Source organism: Hylaeus volcanicus, chromosome 2 (assembly GCF_026283585.1).
Source record: "Hylaeus volcanicus isolate JK05 chromosome 2, UHH_iyHylVolc1.0_haploid, whole genome shotgun sequence".
Lineage (NCBI taxonomy): Eukaryota > Metazoa > Arthropoda > Insecta > Hymenoptera > Colletidae > Hylaeus > Hylaeus volcanicus.
Window position 1 is genome coordinate 29,234,861 of NC_071977.1, and position 24,027 is coordinate 29,258,887.

The 24,027-nt window shown below is 47.7% G+C and overlaps 2 protein-coding genes across 2 annotated transcripts in view; both read right to left on the reverse strand.

The window, feature by feature from the left end:
- The window catches only part of LOC128872763 (probable cytosolic iron-sulfur protein assembly protein Ciao1), a 164,069-nt gene that overhangs the window by 47,527 nt on the left and 92,515 nt on the right, over positions 1-24,027 (reverse strand). The gene's annotated exons all lie outside the window — the stretch shown is intronic.
- Positions 1-24,027, reverse strand: part of LOC128872762 (protein Wnt-1-like) — a 65,365-nt gene that overhangs the window by 6,680 nt on the left and 34,658 nt on the right. Inside the window, exons 2-4 of the mRNA XM_054115771.1 lie at positions 8,593-8,773; positions 3,876-3,999; positions 3,168-3,325 (exon numbers count right to left, since the gene is read on the reverse strand). Of these exons, the coding sequence (XP_053971746.1) occupies positions 3,168-3,325; positions 3,876-3,999; positions 8,593-8,773 (463 nt within the window). The remainder of the gene's footprint in view (positions 1-3,167; positions 3,326-3,875; positions 4,000-8,592; positions 8,774-24,027) is intronic.

Consider the following 24,027-nt stretch of genomic DNA (forward strand, 5'->3'; position numbering starts at 1 on the left):
TTCTGATTCGGAAAGAGTTTTCTGTATCCTTAGCGACAAGTTTATAATTACAACACTAAGAATCAAGGAATACGTTTAACCCCGTACGGGGTTGCTGGACTTCCGCAAAGTTTAAGAAGAGGCAAGAAAAATCGATTTCTCTCGCATCCGAGACACGAGGAAACCCCCTAAAACCAGCTCGGCGCTGAAGAGTCGGCAAATATCATTATCTGGGAAATCTGTCAGCGTGCCCGACCCAGACATTCGTCCCACGGGATCAGCCTCGTTAAGGGATTCTCCGTGGCCGTCGGAATGCGTCGCGGAAATGGCCGTTCCGCGATTCGACGTAATCCCGAAGGAGAAGCAGCGCCACACTTTCCCGACGCTTTCCTCTTCCTGCCACGTGAGTACCTCGAGCACGTGTTCTGATCTCCTGTCCTCCTCCCTTTCCACCCACCTACTCGCTCGCTGTCCCATCTCTCCCGTGTTGTCTTTTCTCACGCTCTCGGCGCTCTCGCTCGTATCGATCGCAATAAATTAAATATTTATCTAACAATAAATCAGAGACCGAGACCCAATCGTCGCAGCGATAAGCAAGACTCTGGACGTCGACGCCGGGGTAGGAAAACAGACAACGGGGCGGCAACATTGATCGATATTGACATCGAAGAGCATTCGTCGCGTAACAATAATCTTGTACGATACTATGGGATTTTTCTTTTTTTTTAAATCTTCAAGTTCCTTTTTCAAGCGATTCTGACATTTCGCAACGTTCGAGTGTACGCGGAACAAGCCGCGAATCGATCGCCTCGGCGTCGGTACTCGGTCGATCGTAATTTTTCCTTTTCGCAAACCTCGTTGCGTTTTCCATACGATTCCTCCGTTTCGCCGAGCCGCTCCGGATCGGTCGCCGCTTGTGTTCAGCAATGTTTACCCTCGTTCTTACATTGTTTCCTTCGCCGAGTAGTTTCCCTCCCCCCCGTCTCGTACTACCCCCGTTCCCAAGCGCCTCTTCCCGGTCCGCGAGCTCTTTTGTATTTACGTTTGTGTGCATCGCTCACGTGCAAGTTGCGTGGCCGATATGTCGGGGGCGGGTGCAGGGGCAAGAGGTGGGCGGGTTGTTGCAACTTAACAAGCTTAGCCCCCTTAATCCCCTTGTAAGCCAGCAATGTCTACAAGGGGTCAGCCGTACGCATGAAATGCATCCGTTTACAGGACGAGCTTTGTCTTCGTCCAGGGTTAAGGTTTACGTCGACCGACCGTGGAGAGATCGAGACGACAAATTGGGGGATGCCTCGGGATGCCAGTGCTTCCCCCCTCCCCCTCCCCCGCCCCATGCAACGCGCTTAAACAGTGGAAGCGTACGCCCGGCAAGAAGTACACGTTCAACGGTAAGAAAATCACGACGAAGAAAGGTGAAACTCGGGTGTCCCTTCGTTTCTTCCTTCTCTTTTAACGATCAAATAAATAAAAAAGAAAAAGAAAAGGGAGTAATCTTGGAATGCTGAACAATTCGACACACGGAGGGTGAACACGGTGGCTGGCCATCTTCATCCCGGATCACCCTCGTTATTTCCAGTGCTAATGGACCAACCGCTCTTCTCTCAACGAGTCGAGTTCAAGCTGGGGCTGTAGACACGGATTCACACACGGATATTCTTTCCCGCAATGATTTCGTATGTACGTTTACGAGCACCTCCGAGCTACGTACACGTATGCTCGGAGCCTGCTTATGACCTTTATCCTTACATCGGGCTGTTTTTCTTTAAGTCTATGAGTCATTCGCAGCCTCCCCCTCCATTCCCTTCCAATAGAACCCTATATTTTCACGATTCGTTTCGGTGGCCAGCTTAAAAACGGGACAAAGGGAACTATTATGGGACTCTGTCCGGAGGAAATCCTAATGACTTATAATCCACGATACTTTTAAAGAGGACCCATCGTAAAACAGTCGAGTCGTCGACGACACGTTACAACGAAAAATTAAGAACGTAACATCGTTTCCTATATTAATATTCGAACAATGATATGCTATTCGAATACCTGGATACCTGCAGCCTCGATGTCTCTACAGAGAACTTATTCATGAAATTCTTCCAACCCTGACAATCGATACCCCTAAAAAAAAAAAGGGAAAAAAAAGGAAAAAAAAAGAAGAATTCCAACGCGAAGTACAAGCTAAACACGACAGGCGAAAGCTTGTCTAGCGTGAGCAGCTTCTGAGAAAAAGGTACTCGTAGCAGTTCTCTGTATCGGCGAGGGGTTGGTCTGTCCCCTTAACCCTGTATACGCGTAACGCAAAGAAACGGGATACTGTTGCGTCGTTCGGTTTTCCTTTCGCCCCCCTCTTCGCCGAGAAAGGGTGAGAAATAAACGTCGTTTGTCGGGGGAATGGAATTTCATTAACTCCACGCGAGACGGAAGCACCGTTTCCAAGCGCGAACCGGAATCCACGAGCGGGATTGATTTACCGATCGAAAACAACGAAACACAGAAACTTATCATTAATTCGCGTCCTCCTGTTACGCGACCTCCGCGGTATTTCCGCAGGCTCCCGCGAAATTGAAATCGTTGGCTTAATTGACCCGTCGGAGACTTGGCATTCGATTAACCGGCCGTTGCGTAAGAACTCGAAGAATTCCTGCAGAGAAACGTATCGGTTTCGCCCGTGAACCGGGCTTACTTTCGTCCTTGGAGGGTTTTAGAACCGCTAGAGTACGACGTTGGTACGCGATGGTACGCTTCCCTTCAGGGAAGAGGGCAGAAGTGATATTATGTAGTAATGTTACACGGAAAACGAACTTCTACGTGCAAGAAGAACACCGATAAGCAACATTTCTGAACTGAATTTCGTGTACATAGATAAGTCGCGACGACCATCGGGTCGAACACTTGGAAAAATAATAATTTACTTAAGCTCTCGATCGAATATAACGCACAGATTAATTTCTAGACGTAATAAATACTCGGTTTCTCGGTATACGTTCAAAAGACACGATTGTTTCAATTCGAGACAAGTGTAACAAGTGTAATTAATTAACGGGGAACGGTGGTACGAATCCAACGAGGAGAACTTGCGTAAGAAGGTAAGCCCGTGAAAGAAGAAGGTAATCCTAATTTACGGTCGGCAGTTAGTCGCGTCTTATTTTTGAAAAGGACAGGGGAATACAAATAAAGGGTGAAATTACCTCGCTGCAGCCACCCCATTGCCAATTATTCGGGCGGCGTGTCCTGACCCGGTTGTCGCAGGAGCAATCGGTGAGCTCGCCCCTGGAACAGGCCCTCGTGACGCTGTAAGCAACTCCTGCTGCTGATATTGCGTACACGAACGCCGCCTCGCGACTGTCTGCGAACATGCACCAGAATTTTGTCGCTGCAGAGAAGTTTTTTCATTTCTCCAAGGCTGTGCCCTCTTCTCGGCAGCCCGCGTCTCGTTCGTGATTACGCGAAACGGCAGGTGGTGCTGTTCCTTTTTTTTTTGCACGGGGAATTAAATTTAATTAAAATTATCTCGAATCCGCGACGCGATGGTGCCAATTTTGATAACGCAATTTCGTACGCGAGGTTCGTCTTTTTAATACGAACGGGGATTCGTTCCGTGGGAAAATAATTAAATGGGAGGGAATTTAAGTGGACGGAGTCGCGCTTAATTTCGAGTAATTTCGAGAATACGGACCAATTATCGGGTTTTGTAGAAAGTTCACGTCGATTTTTGGTAGATGCTATTGGAACAGGTCTGAACGTATCGGAACTTTTTTTATGAATTCGGTTGTCGTTCGCCGCTTTCGAATCGATAGAAGGTAAGCGTTCTTAGCGAATTGCTATTCTCGACAGGTCTAGACAGAGCTTTCGCGTTACGAGGAACTCGTTCTGCCTGCGGTTGAGCTTTTACTTACTGACTAGCATCACGCCGCCGAAAACGTTCTCCGGATTTTCCGGGCTGATGGAACAATTCCATCTCGCTGATCTAAACTGGTGCTGACACTCCTCTATGGCCAATCTCGCGCCCGCGCTGACTGCCTGAAAGCAAACACCGTGAAAGACTGGGGCGAGAGGAAGGCATAACGCCGGGGATACCAAACATGGAGCGTTACTTAAAAAAAAAAACAAAAGAAAAACAAAAAAAAACACGATATCTCAAAGATTTTTGTGGGAAGTAGATTTAAGAAATTGTCGAATGCACTTGGAAGCCCGCAAATATTACCGAAAATATTCCCAAAATTTAAAGAAAATCACGAAAACGCTCGATATTTGGCTTCCCACTGTGCCACCCCCCTTAATCCTAAGGGAACAATTGTTTTTCCTAAGGTCACCTTTTTGAGATCCAAAATCCATGTTTACCTTATTTTTAACGTAATTCTACGGCCCCGAAATTAGCATGGAAATTAGTCATGGAAATTAGTCATGGAAATTAGCATGGAAACTAGCAGGTGAAAACGTCGCGTTACAAGTATCCGCTGGTTTCCCAATCCCTTGTTAGCACGTTTTCATCGACGCGTCAAGAGTACGGCCGAAGGAATGGGCACGTGTCACGGCGCGGCCACAATTACGGGGTTCGTCCGTTTAATAGTGGACCCGCGGTTAATTGGATCGGGTGTCGGAAAGCAATTATAATACGTAGTCGGTTTCTATTAACGGCGCAATTATGTTAATAGGTATTCCGAATCCATGTTATCGCGATCGTTAATATCAAACGAGAACAGCACTCGACGTGAATTCGATCCAGAGAAGTTTCGTAGATGTATCGTGGATGTTTTATGGAGACACGCGCCGCATTCCCGATGCGAAGACATTAAAATTAGATACGTAATTTTTCAATCTCGGAAATACTCAACGCGTGATGCGCGTTTCCGAGTAACGAGAGACAACCGAGACGACTACTCGGATTCCGCTACAAACATTCCGTATAGCCACGAATAGCGCCGTTGGCACGCCTTAATAACTTCGGCGCTCGACGGTAACCGAGATTCGTGTCATGGATAAACGATAGTCGAGTCGCTCGTTTTGCTCTCGCGCGTACCAAAGACAATAGTCGATATATCGCAATTAATTTGACAAACTCGGGCAGAAAGAGTCGATATTAATCGGTGTTTCGCCATCTGAAATTTTGTCCACCTCTTAAACCTTTCGGAAGGATTCGGATCACCGACCGATATCAAAGCGAAACTCGAAATGCTCGGCTCGAGGTTTAGCTTCGAAGCTTCCGCTACTTCGTTCATCACCAGTACACGTAACCCATCGCACAGACGCCAAATTGCACTGCACACATAACCCACTACAGCCACCAAATCGCATTATACACTTAACCTAACATGCACCCCAATTGCATCCCACACTTAACCTATGACACTCGGCGCATCGCGTGTGCTCGTAACCTACCTCGCTCGCGCAAACACACAAACCAAACGCGAAACAGCCCGAGCGAGATCGCCGCGGAAGGCGATGCGAGGTACACCGTTCCGAACGCGGCGAACACGGAACCGGGGGTATCGTGGAACATCCGCCAACATCCGTAAGGAGCATTCTCACGTTCTCCGCGAGGAACGAGGTCAATAAGATACCGATTCCCCCACGGCGAGAAGGTGGGCTGGGGACGAGTCGAAATTTCACCGTTGACGCGACATAAATCGCCGCGGAGGATGTTCATTCGTACGCTGGCGTGTGCATCCGGTTCGATCGTTCGGATATTAAAGCACTCGGTGGCCCAGCGTCGAGGCGTTATGAATATTCATGGGCGAGGGTCTTTTGTCGGTAACCTGGTCTCGGAAAACCGAGACTGGCGGCGCCGTTCAAAGGGATATCGGGGGTCCCGCGGACGGGGAGTTTACCTAGGCACCGGTTTCTAGACGAGGCCCGCCAACCAGGGCCCTTCGTCGACAAGATTTGTGCATTAGGGAAAGGTAAACGCGATTTTCGGGACCGTGAGCCCCGTTTCCTTCGACGATCCGATCCGTCCAGCCTGCTCCAGGACGAATCGCGAACAACCTGCTGGAGGACCACTGTCTGGGCTTACGCCGAGTCGTCTCGCGGTGAGTTCACGCTGCACGGAGAGTCTCTCCCGTTGCGTTGCGACAGTTTGTACCAAGTGGAACGGCAAGTATCGAGAAGAATGTCGGAACGTGTCGCAGAGAACCTGTTAGGATCGTTTCCTTTGGATAGATCCTCTCAGGCGAGACAATGGATTTTGATAAACTTTCCAGCAAGTGGATCGAAGTGCTCCAAGAAGAAGTACGAAGTAGTATGAGAGCAGCTGAAGTCACGTTGATTTATGTTACGATTCTTAAGACGAGTACCCTTCCTGTGCGATGAACGCAATTTCGGTTGTACTCGAACAAAGTAAAGTGATCGGTTTTACCACTATTTGTAAAAGTGTGCACCATTGCTTTACTTTAGCATACGAGTGTCTCGAGTGGATGGATACTGCTCAGAGAGTCTCTTAGCCTGTCCGATAGTTTCTTCGGTTGTGTTTTGACAGACTTTGCACCGAATGGAACCAAGTGTTTGAAGGAGAAGCTTGAAGCACGCGGGCTGCTGAAGTCATGCTAATTTATGTTAAGGTGTTCCTGCACCACTCCACTCGGCCAGAGTACTGCTTCTTGCGCCTCGAGAGCAATTTACCACTGTATTCTCTAGGCGTACTCGTTCCTGATTGGAAATCGATGTCGAATCAGATCCTGCGACGCGAGAAGAACTCGAAACAAATAGGAGGATCGAGTTTTAACGCATTCTTCGAGAGCGCCAGTATTTCTGATGACTATTCAACGACTCCGGGTGTCTTCGGTGGATGGATGCTACTCGAACGAATCCACTTGACAGTCCAAGATAGTTTTCTTCGTCCGCAGTTTCTTCGTCCGCAGTTTCTTCGTCGACTCTAGCTCGAGAAGACTCGACGATTACAGTGTCGGACTCGATCGTTGATAGTTTCTCGCGTCAAGAGAACCGGTATATTATCGCAGAGGAAAGCCTTTGCTTTCAGGACGATGGTAGATGTCGCCGAATAAATCAAAATTCTAAAATTGTCGCGTGTTTTTTTTTTCGAGAGAGACTACGATGTACGGGAAAACGTATAATAAATACCGGTTTCAGGAATTTGACACCGCGTTGCTGGATTCAGCGATTTCCCGACAGCGAGTGTCTACGAAAGGAGGTCGCGCAGGGTTCACTGAAGGCTCCGGACTCTGTTGCAGAGCCGGCGTATTAAATATTGCACGCGCAGCAAACGAAAGCTACAACTCGAGCTTGGCATTCCGGGAGTTCTTTAGAATCATGCGAATCGAGCCAGTGCGCTCGCACCGAGCCACCTTAAAGGGACGGTCAATTTTCCGTCGCGATTCCGGATCGCTTTAAGAGAACCAGACGGTCGAACCGCTTCGAGATGGTCTTCTTTACGAATTAATTCCTGCCAATCGAACGCGATTCTTGACTTTTCCTTTTGCACCGCGCTTATGGCTATCTTAAACACCGAGAAAATATTCTTTTTAATTGCGTACATCCCGTGGAAAAAACGACCTGAGTCGTGGTTTGCTCGAGGGTCGTTTGTAACGAAATTTCCACGAAGACAAATGTTCCTCGAGATCTCAAATTTTTAAACGGATACGTACAAATTGTTCGAAAAGTATATACGTTTGATTGCTTCGATGATTTCGTGGGCATAAAAGTACGAGGGCAAGCTATTCGAGAAACGAATACTTTCCTGGTTACTTCGTATCCCATAACACGGTTATGCTCTCTTGGAGGCGATGTTGAAACTTTCCAACGTCGTCGTAACACGCATTTTACGACCCGTTTCTTTGCATTTTTCGTTAGAGAATTACACTGAAACAATTTACTCGTGCTCGTTCTCTAAGCCACAAAAATCCGAGGGATCTCAAACCAGGCGAGCTATTCCACCGTGGAAAAATAATAGGTATGACACTCGGCGGTCGAGCGGATTGAAACTAAAGCCATCCGGAAATTAATTGTCCTTTTACACGTATTTTGAGGAGTAAAAGTTTCGTTTGAATTGGACATAAAAAATAGTGTGGGACCTTGTGACACTTCGCGAACCCCTAACAAACAACCTACTTTCCAGACTTCTGGTCCTTATTATTTAAATAACCCCCTGTACGTCGACGTGACTCCGTACCCGATGCGAGGTTTTCGAATTCTCGCGAGGCCTGGATTTTTCTCAGCATCGACCACGCAAGAGTTACGAGCTGTCTGTGTCGCGCGATTCACCCTGTATCACAAAGGTATGCGCGGGAAAAGCTCATCGCGCGCATAAAGGCGAAGAAAAATGGAAACGATTCGTCGTCGTCGTCGTCGTCGTGGTCGTGGTCGAAGAGGAAGAGAAGCAGAAGAAGAGAAGGCAGAAGAGGCAGAAGAAGGAGCGGGTTCGAGCATTAAAGCGGTCGGCGCGGAGACGGCGGCTCGAAAAATTACACCGACAAAGTTTATACGCCGGCTCTCTGCCGATCTCCGTCTCTCTCGCGCCCGCGGCCCGTTCTTTCTTTCTCGCCCTCTCGTTCCTTCTCTGTCCCTCCGCTGGGCGTAGGTCTCGTGAATCGAATTAGCCGCGTGCTTCCCCGGGCATTAATCCGAGAGGTTCTTCGGCCCCTGCCGCGAGGTAAATACCTGCAGGACGGGTGGCGAGCGGGAGCATATCGCCTGCTGCTTGGCGGTCAGGTGCACGCTCTTGCAGTTCTTTTCGGCGCTCGCTGGCCCGATCACACCCGCGCCGACGATCTGTGCCTGTCCGTCGGCACCGCTGCTCTGCCCCGATCCGCTATTCAGCCGCGGCTCTACGCCCAGGTACCTGAAACAATCCCGGAAGCAGCGTTATTATCCACGGTTCACCTCCGCCCCATCTCGCAACGGCGACACTCGCCTTACACCTACGCCATCGAAACGTCCACTCTTTTACGCACCGAACGATACCAAAAATCTAGGAGTCGGTCTACGGTGTACACTCTACCAGTGATCCACCAAAACCCTAGACTTCGAATAAATCGAAGTTTGCTGATATGTTCGTCTCGTTTCCTCTTTTCAACATTTTCGCCCATCTCTGTCACATAGAATGGGTTCCACTCAGTGATTGGCAAAACCCTAGGCTTTGAATAAATCTGAAGTTTGCCGATATGTTTCCTTGGATCGAATCACACGAATCACTGTGAAAAATCATCGCGATTAAGAATGAACGTGATTGAATCGCGAGTGATTAAAAAATAGCAGTTCGCGCCATTTCTATCGCTTACTGATGGCAAAACTTTGTCTCGTTTCCTCTTTTGAACATTTTCATGAGCAAAACCCTAGGCTTCGAATAAATCTGACGTTTATTCGCGTGTTTGTCTCGTTTCCTTCTTTGGAAAATATTCAAAAAAAGCCTAGAGTTTCGTCCATCTCTGGACTCTACGCTAAAAAAGCTGTAGCGAGTACCGAAGCTGCCGTCCTTCGGCAGTTCCTTCGTTTACGTTTTGAGACCGCATAGTTACCGGGAAGGTGTCCGCAAGCAATGTCTCCGCGGATCGAGTTGCGCAGCACGTGTTCGAAAAGCTGCGGTAGATATCGAGGAACCTTAACGCGAATGTTTGCTCCACTTTGTTTGTACTTTTTGGAGCTGCGGTCGCCATGTTACTCTTTCAGCGGCGGTTACATGGTCGCTTTAATAGATTCGCGTTCGCTTTATTCATTTACGAACGCTTCGCTTTATTCCTTTGCGAGGAACGTTATTCGCGCGCAAGAAATTGCCAAGTTTAAGATCGCCGATCTAAGATAATGTTTCAGGAGATGCGAACACAGAGATCGAGAAGAGTTGGATGATCACGCCTCGGGGAAATTCTTGTGAAATTGACTCGGGTAGCGCGTTAAAACTCTTTTATTACGGCACGGTATGGTATCGAGAAGTTTGGTAATGATTTTATAATTACACTCGCGGTCGTAGTAAAATCAATCAACTCGATGACTTATACCCGCTTCCAAACTTTCTCACCATATTTGGTATAGTAAAGGGTAACGGAGTCTTTCTAACTTAAAAAAAAAAAAAATGTTTTCTATAAAAAGCACAGTGGTAATAAAATGTAGAAAAATGGGTGCGTTATCAACGAAACAACCAAAGTCGAAACAGTTTAAAAACTGTTCGAGTCTGCATTTAAGAATCCTCGTGGGCCATCTGTAAGAGGATCGGTCGCTCTCTTTATTACAAGACCGTGTCGTACGTGTAGGTTGTTGATGGGCGACGATCGTTCCGAGCGTTGCCCACGGGGTTGCAATCATCGTTTTCGAGACAGCCAAGGCCACACCCTTGATTCTCATTAAGATTTACCGCCTAAACGGGCGCTACCTATGTCCGGACGGGGCTGCCGTCCGGACCCCTCTTCGAAAATAATATAAAATGATGCGGCCGCTTTTTAGAGCGACGACGCCGATTAGTAACAGGCGGACGAGGATGGCGCGCCTCTCGACTCGCTTCGAATCTCCTTTACAGTTCACTCGTCTCACAATAATTCCACTCGTTACAGCGGACTCGAGAGGTTACGTACAATTGGGCACGGGAGAAGGCTCGATTCCATGAATTCTTTCGGTTCTAGAACATTTTATAAAAAACCCTGTTACACTGGAATGCTTTTTATGGCGAAAAGTATGTAAACGAGCCAAGAGAAAAGATTATAAGAAAAATAGCGAGGAATAATGGAAGATGCAAAGAATAAACTATGCATTTGGATGTGACCCTTTGATCGAATGTATACGCACGCAACACTTGTTGAATACGGGCAAGACTGTTTACATTTAGCTCCGACCAACACAGAAAATTACTTGAATCGAGTAAAAGCAAGGTTCAGGATTTAAAAACCTTTGCGTCGAGACACGCGAACCTATCGACGATGTAGAAACGTATAAAAGACTGAGCAAACCGGCGACAGACTCAGACTACCACATTGCGCGCAAATTGTCACGTACGGCAATTTAAAAAGAAATAATTTCAGCCTAAACGGCCAGCAGCGTCGTTTAGTTGGCAATTAGCGGACCGATCGTTGCCTTATCGGCCCGATCGGCTGTCGCACCGGTGGCGCGATCGTTCCCGGATACATTTATCACCTAGCGTAGTGGTTCTTAACCTTCTCAAGCTCGCGTTGGAATTTAGGAGAGAATTCTTTATATTCTTCAGAAGAAACTTGACGCGGTTCTTGTTCGCGACGAGATTCTTAAAATTTACAGAAAATAACAAATTCAGCATTCAAAGTTTACGGAAGGGTGTTGCCGGCATTTCGGCACGGTGAGTAGTCGCTAACCTATCGCTTACTAGGGATGGCGTGAAAAATCACTAACAGTAATTTTTCATGGGGATCACACAATCACGATCGCAGTCGTGATTAAGCTTCGATCACGACCGTGATCCGGAAAATGGTGTTTCAGGAGCAGTTCATGTTAACACGTTCACTGGCAGACTAATACTCTTGAAAATTTCTACTGCGATTAAATTATGTTTACAGACTATTGGAAACTGTGTAATGAAACATTTATTGCGGTGTTTAGTTTTGTAACTTCGTTAAAGTTCAAGTATTTTATTTAAATTCATTTTCTGTGACGCTTAACTTTCAGAATTAATTTTCGTAGTTTTTCAGTGAAAATCACCGTCACCCATGTATGGGTGACGTGACGATCAACGTGTTAATCGTTATCGTTAGTGTCTCGCTGTATCCCCTTAGCGGAAATTTAAGAAACTACGAATGAGTCAAATTTAAATTGTATTAAAATGAAAAAGGGAAAAGAATGTTCTCTACCAATCGGAAACGATCACGAGGAATCACGAATCACCGTGAAAAATCATCGTGATTGAGAATGAACGTGATTGAATCACGAGTGACTCAAACGTAGCAGTTCACGCCATTTCTATCGCTTACCGATAGCAACAACGACCGACGCTGGTCGTGCGAGCCAAGTTTTACAATGAAATATTTCTAGAACGAATACACGGCGCGCCTCCTCCGTAGGAGATCGTAAAGGCTACCGAGGATCACGGGCCAGAAGGAACTTTCGGCGTGACGAACCACCTATAATTAGAGCAGGTATTCGAGTGAAAATTATAGAGGGGAAAAGGACGAAGGGCAAGCTAGGGTAAGCGATGGCGGCGGAGGGAAAAGGGATGTGGCTCGTCGAAGGGAGTAGGAAGGGAATCGGGGAAGCCGTGTAGCCGCGAACTGGTATCCGTTCCGACTAACGACAGGAGAAAAGCCAAGAAAGCGAGGTCTTCAGGGGTGGCGCGCGGGGGCCCCGATATTTTCGCGCGGCGCGTCGATAGCTCGCCGAAGAGCAATAGGTATTTCGCTCTCGCAGGCGCTTATTAACCGACTGGCATTAAATAAATTCGATAATCGAACCGACGTTGCCTTTCTATCGGCGTCGACCACTCGTAAATTGAACGCGAGCTTCGCGGGGATCGTTCGATTTGACACGCTTTCTCTGCTGCAACTTTCACTCGGTCGTACGAACCACTCGACGGTGCTCGCGGTAAAAATGCTCCCTTCGCGGTTTTCGGATCTGTATCGGCTACGTAACCCCTCGATGCGAGGTGTGCGAACCGAGTAACGAGACTGGCGTTGGATCTGGTGATATCGGGGACCGTGGACTTGGACGGCCAGTGGGTGAACATTACCGCTGGGAGTTTGTGACCACAACGAATCGAGAAATATACTATTGTAGGAGTCTAAACGAAGAATAAGGCACGGGGATTTCCGTTTCCATTGAGATTTAAAATAAATTAAAAAAAAAAAAGAAATACTACCATCAGGGAAACGATATTCAATTGTAACATCAGTCTCGTTACTTAATATACGCACCTCCTATACTGTTCGTGAGTGTTCTAAATTCGGTAAAAAGGATGGAAACGAGCAGCACGGCACGTCCAAGCGATCCTTCTGTCCCCGAGAGCCGCGCCTCGCGATCAAGCCCTGGCCCGCGAGTAAATCGCGTGAGTCATCTAACGAGGCCGACCTGGCTATCAGGTACGAACCTCGTGGCAACGGCGTAGGAACGTTTATTATTTGTTTGCGGTCGAGGCTCTTCGACTTCGCGCGGCTCCGACTCGGCTAGGCTATTTCGGGGTTTGTTTGGCCACGGTTTACGACTCCTCTCCTCTTCGGAGAGCCGTTTTACACGCAACCCCCGCGGCGACGACTATCACACGAGCCCGGGGGACCCCGAGTGTTATCTTGTGTACTCTCGGTCGAATGTCGCGGCCTGGGGAACACCGGAGCCTCCGCGTCGGGGATTAACCGGCGTCCGCGTCGATTCTGGAGAACTCGTGCGCTGATCGGCTGCGATTATCCCCCGGAGAACCGATGTTTGCGATAAGGCTAAGCCTCTGGTCGATCCGGCGACTTTGCTACCCCTAAACACATTGATAGCCGCGCAATATTGCAATCAATACAAAACACGAGTCGCAATGACGGAAAGGGTGACGGAACGCTCGGCAACTGGTGAGAAACTTTTATCGGTGTCGAGGGTTCGCCGATTAAGGCGGTCAAGGTCGGGATCGAGGCAGAGTAGAAGAGAAACGATCGCCAGAGGAAGCAAAGTTTCCGTGAGAATCTTCTTTTTCCCCTCGGTTTCCTTCAACAGGTTAAATTCGACGTTGGATGGGACAGGATGATGCGCGTTAACCTTCCGCGAGGCTACGCGAACCGGTACGGAAATTCGAAAATTTTTACCTGTACAATTACATCGAGTACTTATGTTTCCAACCGAGCAAAGAGTTGTTCAATTTCTAGCATTGTTTCAGCTGGTGTTCCGGCCGACCTACGCCCAAGGCACCCTTCCAGTTCCGTCGAAGTCATCGTCGAGGGGTGGACAGCAGCGAAACGAGCGAGGTATCGAGAAATGGACGAGCAAAGTACTAAGAGGGAGGGACACGCGTTGGTTTGGTAATCGATACTAATTCGGACGAGGCAAAGTTTCGGCCGTGCCAACCTGGCCTCGAGTTCCCCACCGATGATATTTATACGATATTTCATAATTCTTCGAACGCCAACAGACAACCGTAGAGCGTTAAGAAAAGCAATAAGGAAATAAGGTCCAGGATAAAGACATTTAGATCAAAGAAGAAGTTTCATTCCGCAATGACCGCGTTAAGTGGTTTCATGGAATTCTTTTTCAAAAAGGAAAGACATTTAGACCAAAGAAGAACAAGGTCCAGGATTTTTGGATCGACACACTCCGAAGACGTACCCAAAAATCTGTATGGGCCACGCGAACATGAACATTAATGTAAAAAAAACTAGAATTAAAGTGAAACGTATACCAGTAGAAAAATTGACTTTGCGCCAGTAAATACCGCTCTCCGAGCCCTCGTGAACCGGTATATCTGCCTACTTAGGGTTAATACCACGATGCACGACGTATTGTGGGCTTTGGGGGATTTATACCCCTCCCATTATGATGTCGGCGGTGAGTGTTTCTCGACGTAAATGGGCCCTATCGCTGTCACGTGGACAAAGCCAGCGGTCCCGACGTGGTTATGACGGCAACGCGATACCTCTCATAATAATAATAAAAATAATAATAATAATAATAATAATAATCGTCGCAGGGACTCGATCCTCGCGCAGACCCGGCGACGATAAAGGCAAGAGAACTGGAAGGCTCGCCGCGGTCTCGCTCTCTTCTCTTTCTATCTGTGGGCTCCTCCACTCGTTCCTCTCCACCTCTTTTTCCTCCCTTTTCAATTGAGAGCGCACAGTCGTGCCCCCCCCTCCCCCGGATACATCATCGGATCTGAATATGGATTTCTTTCTTTCCTGCTCGCCGCTTTGTCGAATTATTATTCCCCTCGTTGCCTCCCTTCGACGACTCTCAGCATCCTCCCCCGTTCGACTGTCCCTCTTTCGCTCGTTTCCGTTCCATTCTCCCTGTCCCCATCCTTCAACTCTGTCTTCTTCTACCAGTCGACACGGTTCCGCCTTATTCCCTAACCGTCTCGACTTACCCTTGCCCGAGGTCTTGCCCTGCGCGAGTGCGCTCGAGTGTCCTCTCCGTCTCCCCCTCTCATCCCCTGCCGCCCTTATCTATTCGCGACGTCGACTTCCTGCCTGCGGGGAGGGCCTCCTCGATTTCATTTGTCTTGCGATTCGATTCCGGGTGACCCGCGCGGGCCACGAAGTTCGGGGGAGGGGGATGGGGGGGGTGGCGGCTACTGGATCCGGAAACGGATACTTAGGAGAGGATTGCGATCGGCAAATTGGCGGAACGGGGGTTGGGAACGGTACGGTTTAACCCCTCGCGGATTCCGGAATTTTTGCTTCTATCAGGTTGTCCAAAAAGTTTCCTTCGCTATATTAGACGAGTAATACATGCACGGTAGTTTATGTTTCGTGTTACATCACTGAATTCTGCACAATTCATTTCGCTACAGTATCGTTACAACGTGAATATCTACGAAATTTGATCGTCTATTTATGTAAACACGACCACATGAAATAATTGAGTGCAACTCGCGAAAGAAACTTTCGGGACAACCTGATACTTTCGACTGCTATTTTTTATGGACTCCTATGGTTAACCCTCCTCTCCTATGGTCGAATCGAAAAATGATCGATGTATCAGTTCCATCGTTCGGTTTCTCGAACCGTCAAGACCGAAATCACCCAAAGGTTATGAATAAAATAAATAAAAACTAATTTGGTTTTAAAAAATGTAAGAGTGCGCGCGCGCGCGCGTGTGTGTGTGTGTGTGTGTGTGGCGATGCGCCTTCCTCGCGTTGCTAGGAAGCTAGGAACAGCGGTTTGGAGAATTCCAGAACGCGCGATGGAATATCGCGTAAAGAAAAACAAAAAGTCAGTCGTTCGATTGATTTCGGAGGAGACGGTCAAATGTCTCATATATTGTACTTCCAACTATTGTAAAATAAATCGATAAATAATTCCTTTTACAAAAAGAAGTTTTTTTTTCAGTAATAGCCCTGTTTGTACGCGATAAATGCGGTTATAGGCGAGAAGTTCTAGTTCCGCAGCTGGACTTGTTTTGAACTTTGTAAAGGGATCGCGCGTCGTCGCGGAGGAGGAATGTCTGACGTCTACGTCGAGGATAGAACGACGTCACTCGTCGACCAGGCGTAAACGTAGACGATAGGCGTCGAAGGAACGAGCGATCGTCAGGTTGTCTGGCATCGGTTCTGCCGGTTCGTTTACGAATGTCGGGGCTGCGAAAGGCAACGCGAGTAAATAGCGGGGCCGTTTTACGAGCGGCCTCAACCCGGCTGTTTGCGCCTGGCTTTTCCAAACCAACGACAATTTCGATCTGCATTCACTCAAAAATCCCTCCTATCGCGTCTGCCTTCCCTCGAAATCCCTCTTATCGCCTCCTAAATGGATCTCGGGTTTCGTTAAATCCCGCGGGAAGTGTTTATCGAGTTCCTATTTGTCTCGCGTACAGTCACTGTCTTTCCGTTCGCGTTTGTCCTCCGGTGACTCGTGTAAGTGGTCTCTGGAGCGTGTCTGCTGGATGCTTCGAGTGTTGTCGGAGGAAAGACCGAGTTAAAAATAATTTTAGAAAGAAACTGCTGGCGAACACGAGTTCTGAGCTGTTTAGAGGAATCCGTGGAAATTTCTAGAAAATTCTCCACTTCCAGAGCCCTAAAAATGATTCCGTTGTTTAGGCACTTGACTAGCTCACGAATCTTCTGGAACACGAGACAGCGTGTTCCCTAGCGGAACTTTCGTGCTGCTACTTTATCAAGTATAGCAGCGTTACAGTAGCAATTCACGGATGTGGTGGTAGCTTTGAGAGAAAGGTCTGTTCCGAGTAGTAGTCGGAGGCTGAAATGTTCCAAGTACTTCAAAGAAAATTGTCCCATTGTTTAGGCACCGAAGGGGCACCGTTACAGCTACTGTTACCAGTAACTGCGGCAATCTCTTGAAAAAACAACTCCTTTGTCGAGTAATTTCCGCGTTCGAGTGGCCGAGTCAGCCGATTCGCTTGGAATCGTGGCAGGTAACGATTTTGACCTCGAGCCGATGCTTTGTGGCTAATTCCTGGATGGCTCGATTTCAGCCGACAACGTGTCCTTAACAAACTCGACAGGCCTCGCACATTATACGCGGTACGAAACATCGAAATCGACGTTCTCGTGGCGCTGTTGCGCTTTCGGAACTCGAGGAGCATCGAATTTCTGGTATTCGTTCCACGAGGAATGTCTCCTGAGCTTGACCGCTCCAAAGACACCGATGTCGCATTCCGCCTAATGGTTTAAACGTAAATCATTCCAGGGACAATAAAAATTATCACCGAATAGGTGTTCCCGAAGGGTCTGCCCGCGTAGATTGTACGAAAGGGTTCTGGAAATAACGGGGATGTCATAAAAGTTATCTGCTTCGAGGATGGATACCAGCCGCTTATCTGTCACGTTCGCTTTCCGTCTTGGTCTCTTCGGCCGTTTCTCGAAAATTACGTGCTTCATCGCGGAGCTGGCCAACGTATGGTCCCGTGGGATGTTTTCGGGTCGTCGCGCCATTTAGTTACGATAATAACACGGTCTGCGTTTGTTTCAATTCGAAGTATACTTTTCACTTAAAAAACGGAGGAATTTAATTGTCTCTGGTTTAATTAACGTGCCTCCGCGATTCGAAAGGAATAGACGACTCGTCGCAGGCGCGCGCGGAGTTCAGGGAATTCGGCCAGTGATTTCAACGTGTTCCAACGAGCAGAGCGCGCGGTCGCCACTCGATTTCCCAGCTCGCTAATTTCCATAGAAAAGTCAGGCTTGATGGCCTGGGTGCAGAATCTAACAGGATAGGCCGAGGAATTAGCGCTAACGAGATTAAAGATTTTAGACTGTGCACGCACAGTAGCCTCGTAGAAGATTAAGCATAAAAGCTCGGCGGGTAACAGAGCGGTTGATGCACTTCTAAAACTGTCTCACGGGAAGGATAGACGAGGTACGAATACATCGCATCTCAAAAGTCTCGGTTCGTCCCTGTTAAAGGCGCGGATACCATAATACCAAATTCTTTTTGTATCGATTCTATTAAGGAGACTGGAAAGTAATATCGTTTCTTTTACATTAAATTCAAACATGTAATATGTCGTGATGCGAATGTCGAATGAATGTTAATTGTAATGTATTATGGATGCGAATGTTGGATGAACGTTAATATTTAAAATCACTAGGTATGTTTATACGTTTTATAGTCGTCAGTTATGTTTGTGTTAGTAATTTATTGATTATTCGTTTATTTTGTATTTTGTATTGCGATTTGATTTTCTCTATGACACGTTGTCTGTTGTCTTTGAATTTTGACAGTTTTCCGCCGAACCTCGAAATAAATATCCTTACAAACGGATACATTTTTAATAAGTTTCCATTATGAAATCGCCCTCGTTATCGACAGCCTTTTGCTGTCTGGTGTGCACATTCTCAATGCCGGATAAAAATCAACGAGCTTATGAATGATGAACAAGTATCGAAATTCGCAGAAACGATATTATTTTCCAGTTCACCCGATATTTAAATATGTATCAATTTAATCAAAGTAACCGATCCGTATCTGCCGGTAGAATATATCGTATTTCTCTGAGGGGACCGTTACACTTAATAATAATAATAATAATAAAAAAAAAATAAAAAAAAAACGAAGAAGAACATCAAAGTAATAAATCCTCACAGTTTTATCGAAGAATTTGCGTAGTACAGGTCCCTTCTGCAATTTCCTTCGGAGCTGAACTTTTGAGCGACGGTATACATCGGAATTAGCGGCTCTTTTTTTTTTTTTTTTACTTCCATTCTGTTTCAAGCCCAGCAAGCCTAACGAATCGTAAGTTGCACGATAATCGATAGCGCGCGAGCAACCCGTTATACTTCCCCGTTCAGAGACATTATTCGTTTCCCTGTCTATCGAGACTACCTGTCCTTTGCGATGCAACGCGAGGGACCAAACCGCGAGCGATTCAATGTCGACTCGTCGTTCAACCAGCGATAAAACATTTCCGCGATTGCGTAAGACCGGATCGAGCGGGCCCGCCATTCAGGCGATTTACGCCAACTTATCGGTCGCTACATGGAAAACGAACCTGTATTACGGGTACTCGACTCGACGTTTACCAGGCGTAGTGTACGCAAGTTGCGTATGGATTCACCGTGTCGTAAGAATCGTACTTTCATCTCGAAGAAATTATAATTAATCGACGATGTTAAAGGTCTATTTACACATATCAACGTGTCAGTTCTGCGATGTTCCATCAGTGTCAGTGATTTGAAATATTCTTCTGTTGTTTTCGAATGGGCATGATTCGCACACGTCCGACACCGCTCCGTGACGTTAGTGGTACGGTACGGATACGGAACTGACACGTCACGGATATATTTAAATAGGGTATATAGGGTATAGGGTAGGCTTTAAGGGTATACGATCAGTGATGGGCAAAACCCTAGGTTTCGAATAAATCTGAAGTTCGCCGATGTATGTTTGTCTCGTTTCCTCTTTCGAACATTTTCCAGAGAAAGAAACGAGTCAAACACATTGGCAAACTTCGGATTTATTCGTAGCCTATGGGTTTTGCCCGTCTCTGTGTACGATATCTAGTTCCTGGGCCTAGTGGTCCACCTGCGACTGGTCTACGAAATTCGCGTTTCTACTGCTATCTTCCATGAAAAGGAATTCAGTAATTACCTAAATAATCGTCTTCCTAATGGGACTTCCCCTTCAGCTATCCAGAAAGATTACGCAAACAAAGCCCTTCCTGGTAGAAGAAGGGAAGGGGTTCGCCGCCTCGCGAACCAAAAGAAAGAAACAGAAGGATTTACATCACGGCTGGCTCGTCGATCGCAACGCAACCGATATATCGACGGTCCTCGGGGGGAGAGGGAGGGGGATCGGCGGATCATTCTGGTTAAAACAAGGCCAATCTTAATTAGGGGATGCACCGACTCGCTCCCACGGGACTCCCGTTGTTTCCCTTTTTGCTCCTGGCGCTCATCGCGTACGGTCGTCTCTACGTAGTCAGTGAATCTGAAAGCGCCGGTGTCCCCTGCCCTCCTGCCCCCCCCTTCGAGCCCATGGGATATCAAATAGAGTACTCTACCTACCCGGAGTCTCCGCGTTTATGAGAATACCGTTCCTTGCGATCGCGTTCTCGCGCCGCCACGCACATAATCCGCCACTTGCTCTCCCGCGAGCAACCTTTCGCCTTATCCTCGCGTTCGACATCCCGACACCGCGACTTCGTCGCGTTATCTTCGATCGGAGCTGAGCTGAAAGCAATCCACCACGGTCACTTTCAACGATCTTTCAGAGGAAACGTTGCCAACGCTGTTAAACGAGTTAAAAGCATGTTTCGTCCTTATTTGCGCTAGGTCTTTCTTTTTTCGGGCGTTTAGATTCGAATTTACAAGGTAAACGGTGTTATTGTCAGCGATTAGGCACGATCGTGTTGTAACTACGCGAGCGATAGCACATCGAGGCACAGCGGTACACCAACAGCAGTCACGATCTTACACCTCGCGCGAATAAAGGATCTGATTAATATCGATCGAGTTTCTCTATCACACCTCTTCCGAAGAAGTTACCTCGTTCCGGTAACGAAAGTCAAATTTTAAATGAAACGATACACGATGGTGTCGAATCATCGGGAAATGTTTCAAGAAAGAAATCTAACATTGCAGATGTTTGTTCGTTTAGAGTCCAGCAAATTTACGCTGTCTCGTATATATCAATCGAACAGCAACTCTGTTGCGCTGACGGAACAGAGTTTGCTCGAAATCTATAAGGCGTGGCTATGTCTCTCCATTTCTCGGAGTAACCAAGAAATTTCTCGCTCAACGGTCCCCCATTGTTCTGTCGCTGGTTTTTCACCGTTTTCATACGTTGTCGAAGCGTGCGTCGTTCCGTTTCCTCGAGTCGCATACATTTATTTCACGTCCTACCTGATGCCGCGAGATTTAACGAAACCTCTGAAAAATGATTCGATTCTCCTTCAGCGCGACCAGCTTCGTCGAGAACTCCGCGACCCGGTGTTTGAGCAGCACTGTCGTTTACCGGTCAACGTATCACGAATCGCGCGTTATATCAACGAACAATAACCACGCCGAGATACCGCGGTGATTTTCATTGTTCCGTTCCGTTGTTTGGCCGCCGCAACTCCAGCGGGATATCGCGTTACGCGAGATGTTTACGCGCCGCATCATAGGATACATTTAATTTGGCTTCCGTAAACGAAACCCCTTGATTAAATTATGCCGCGTTGTTTGCTACGGGAGGGTGGAGGGGGGTGGAGGTGGGAGGGGGGGGGGGCGAGGTGGAAAAAATTGCGAGAAATCGCGAGATTTTTTCGGCGGCGATGGTCGGAACGGTCCCTTTTATCCGTGTTTGTCGTAAGCTCGATCCGTTATACATCGACGTGCCGCGTCGAGTGCGGAGTAATAACGCGATGGTGGCGTTGTTGTTGATTCGCGGGTCTCGATCGCGCGTTAAGCACCGTTCGCGCGTGAAACAAGGAGTCGAGCGAATCAACGAGGGATCGCGCGGTGATTTTTGTTTGGCCTGACACGATATACTTAACCCAGCCACGGAACGGTCGACAATAAAATCGGGAGGGCTCCGTCCTCGCGATGAAATCGTCACCGAAATGATTTCGTTCGGGACTTTTGAATCCCTCCGACCCAGAAAACTCGAGACCCGATCGATTTTTCCGATCGATTTTTCCGATCGATTTCGAGCAAACTCTGTTCCGTCAGCGCAACAGAGTTGCTGTTCGATTGATATATATACGAGACCGCGTAAATTTGCTGGACTCTAAACGAACAAACACCGTGGGCCGCGCAGAAACTAATATAATGGCGTGCAAATATCCCCCGAGCAGAAAATCTGCAATGTTTGAACAATCCATTAAGTCCCGATATACCGGCGGGAAATAATTCCACGGTCGAGGAAAACTGTTATAGAAATAAAGTTCCGTGCACCGAGCAGACGCTTCGTTTTCTTTCATTGTGTTCGGCTGTCCCAGTGCTTCAAAGACTTAATCTCCCAATCGTCTGGATTTTTCATTTCTTAAAAGCCTTCTAATTCCTTCTACTCCGAAAAATGCGCAAAGCATTCTTACTTGGTACGAGTTTCCTTCTTTTTTTTGGGGTGGGGGTGGGGGGGCGAATAGAAGGTATCTGGAGCGTGTAAACCGTTTCAAGTGGTAATTTCTCCGCGGTTATTAACACGCGTCTGGTAAAAGGATAAACGTATCCCTTGGGGAATAACTGAAATGATACACGGAAGGTATTGCTGAATTTTTTTTCTTCTAGGAGATATCGTAACTGAAATTGTTTTAAAAGAACTTCATTGTGTCGCTTGTTAGTCTTACGTGTTAGACGTTGTCACTGTTAGGGATCCGACATCCACTGTGTGCTTACATTGATTTGGGAAGCAAAGTAGTGGCACAACGTCTAACATACGTTCATTTAGGTTACCTATGTACCTATCTTAACGACTGTCTGATTAGGCACGTTAGGGTCTGCCGGGCCCCTATAGCTCGGGTACCTCGGGATTTGCAAAATCCGTACTGTAGCTACAATCAAACACAGCTACAGCCCCTGAGGTCTCGAACAGTTGTAAACACGAAGTTTGATCAATTTCCCGTATTCCGTGCTTGAATCCTATCTTTAACCGTGGTTAAACTTCAACGTTAACAAGCCTCTTCCTCGTGTTCACTGTAATATTTAATGTAACGACGATCCGAGTGTTGTACCGTATTTACAATTAGTTCGATAAACCGTGCTTATTAGCCTTTTCTGACCGCTAAGAAAAATTTGAATTCAGGAATTTTAGGATCTCGCCGTACCATGAATTAGCGATTCAACTTCAGCCCTCCAGACGAATCCGATTCGCGGGCTGTCGATGGATCTCGTCGCCGTAGTATCGTGCGCGAAAACAGTCGGTGTTGGTTCAGGCGTTGGTTTTGCGGTGGGGTTAAGCGTCGTTCACGCGTGAAACAAGGAGCCAATGAGTGGCCCGGCCGGGATCTTAACGCTCGGTTAGACAAACGTTGTCGGTGGTTGCATTAGCATATTGCGATTTGCATTTTGGTATATTATCGGAGAGCACCCGCTGCCCTCCAGTGTTTTCAGAGTGTACGGACCGCTATTGCCCCGGAGCGGCACGCGACGCTCGCCGCACATCCAACGATCGATCGCCTCCGATACCAGATTTACGTATCCGTATCGGATTATCTCTAGACCGCGTAATTTCGCTCGATTTGGGAACCCGACGATAACCATCCCTGTAAAATTCTACTCGGCAGGGGCGGCGATCGTAGAAAACGAGACGGAAACTTTCATCGATCGTTCTACCGGGAACGGAGTTTCTCTAATTTGTAGTGAAGATTCTTTGCTAATTTCGAGGATTCCAGCGAACACTAAATTAATCTAAATTCTAAATTAATCGGATTCTCTGACAAGGAAAAATCGCGGGCCACGTCGAGCGCTGCGGAGAACGCGAAAAATCCGCGAAGATCGAGGATCTACGCGAGAGAATGAGACGTAGAGAGGGCGCAGGGGGTGGATAGCGTGGCGGGTCTACAAACGAGTAGGCTATTCGGGCGCGTGGGCGGGATAGCGGGCGTCGACGAGGCATCGGAAGCGCGATTTATCGCGCGGGCACACCGCGAGGAAAGAGTCGTCCCGCTTGGTGGTCGTTAATTCCTGTCGCACGTGTCCCACCGCTTTGATCACGCGAGTATGCTAATTGCCGTCCGCCGCCCACTCGCTGGCGGAAGATCGGCCGCGAACCAACTGGGAACGAGAGGCGAGCGCGGAAAGAAGAGCGCGCGGACCGCGAGAGAACACGAAACGATGGAAGAAGCGACGAACCGAGAAGAAACGGAACTGGAGAAAAGAGGAGAGGGTTCGGTGGGTGGAGGTGGGAGGTTTTGACTCTTCGTCGAGTGGATGGCTTTGCCGCTCTCGACCGCGGCGTGTACAATGTTGGCACATGCGCGAATACCGCGCGTGAGACACCGAGTACACGTTGTGAAACGTGCGTGGTACTCGGTCTCTTGTAGGTACACTCGATCTTTTCTAACCTTTGGATGGAGATC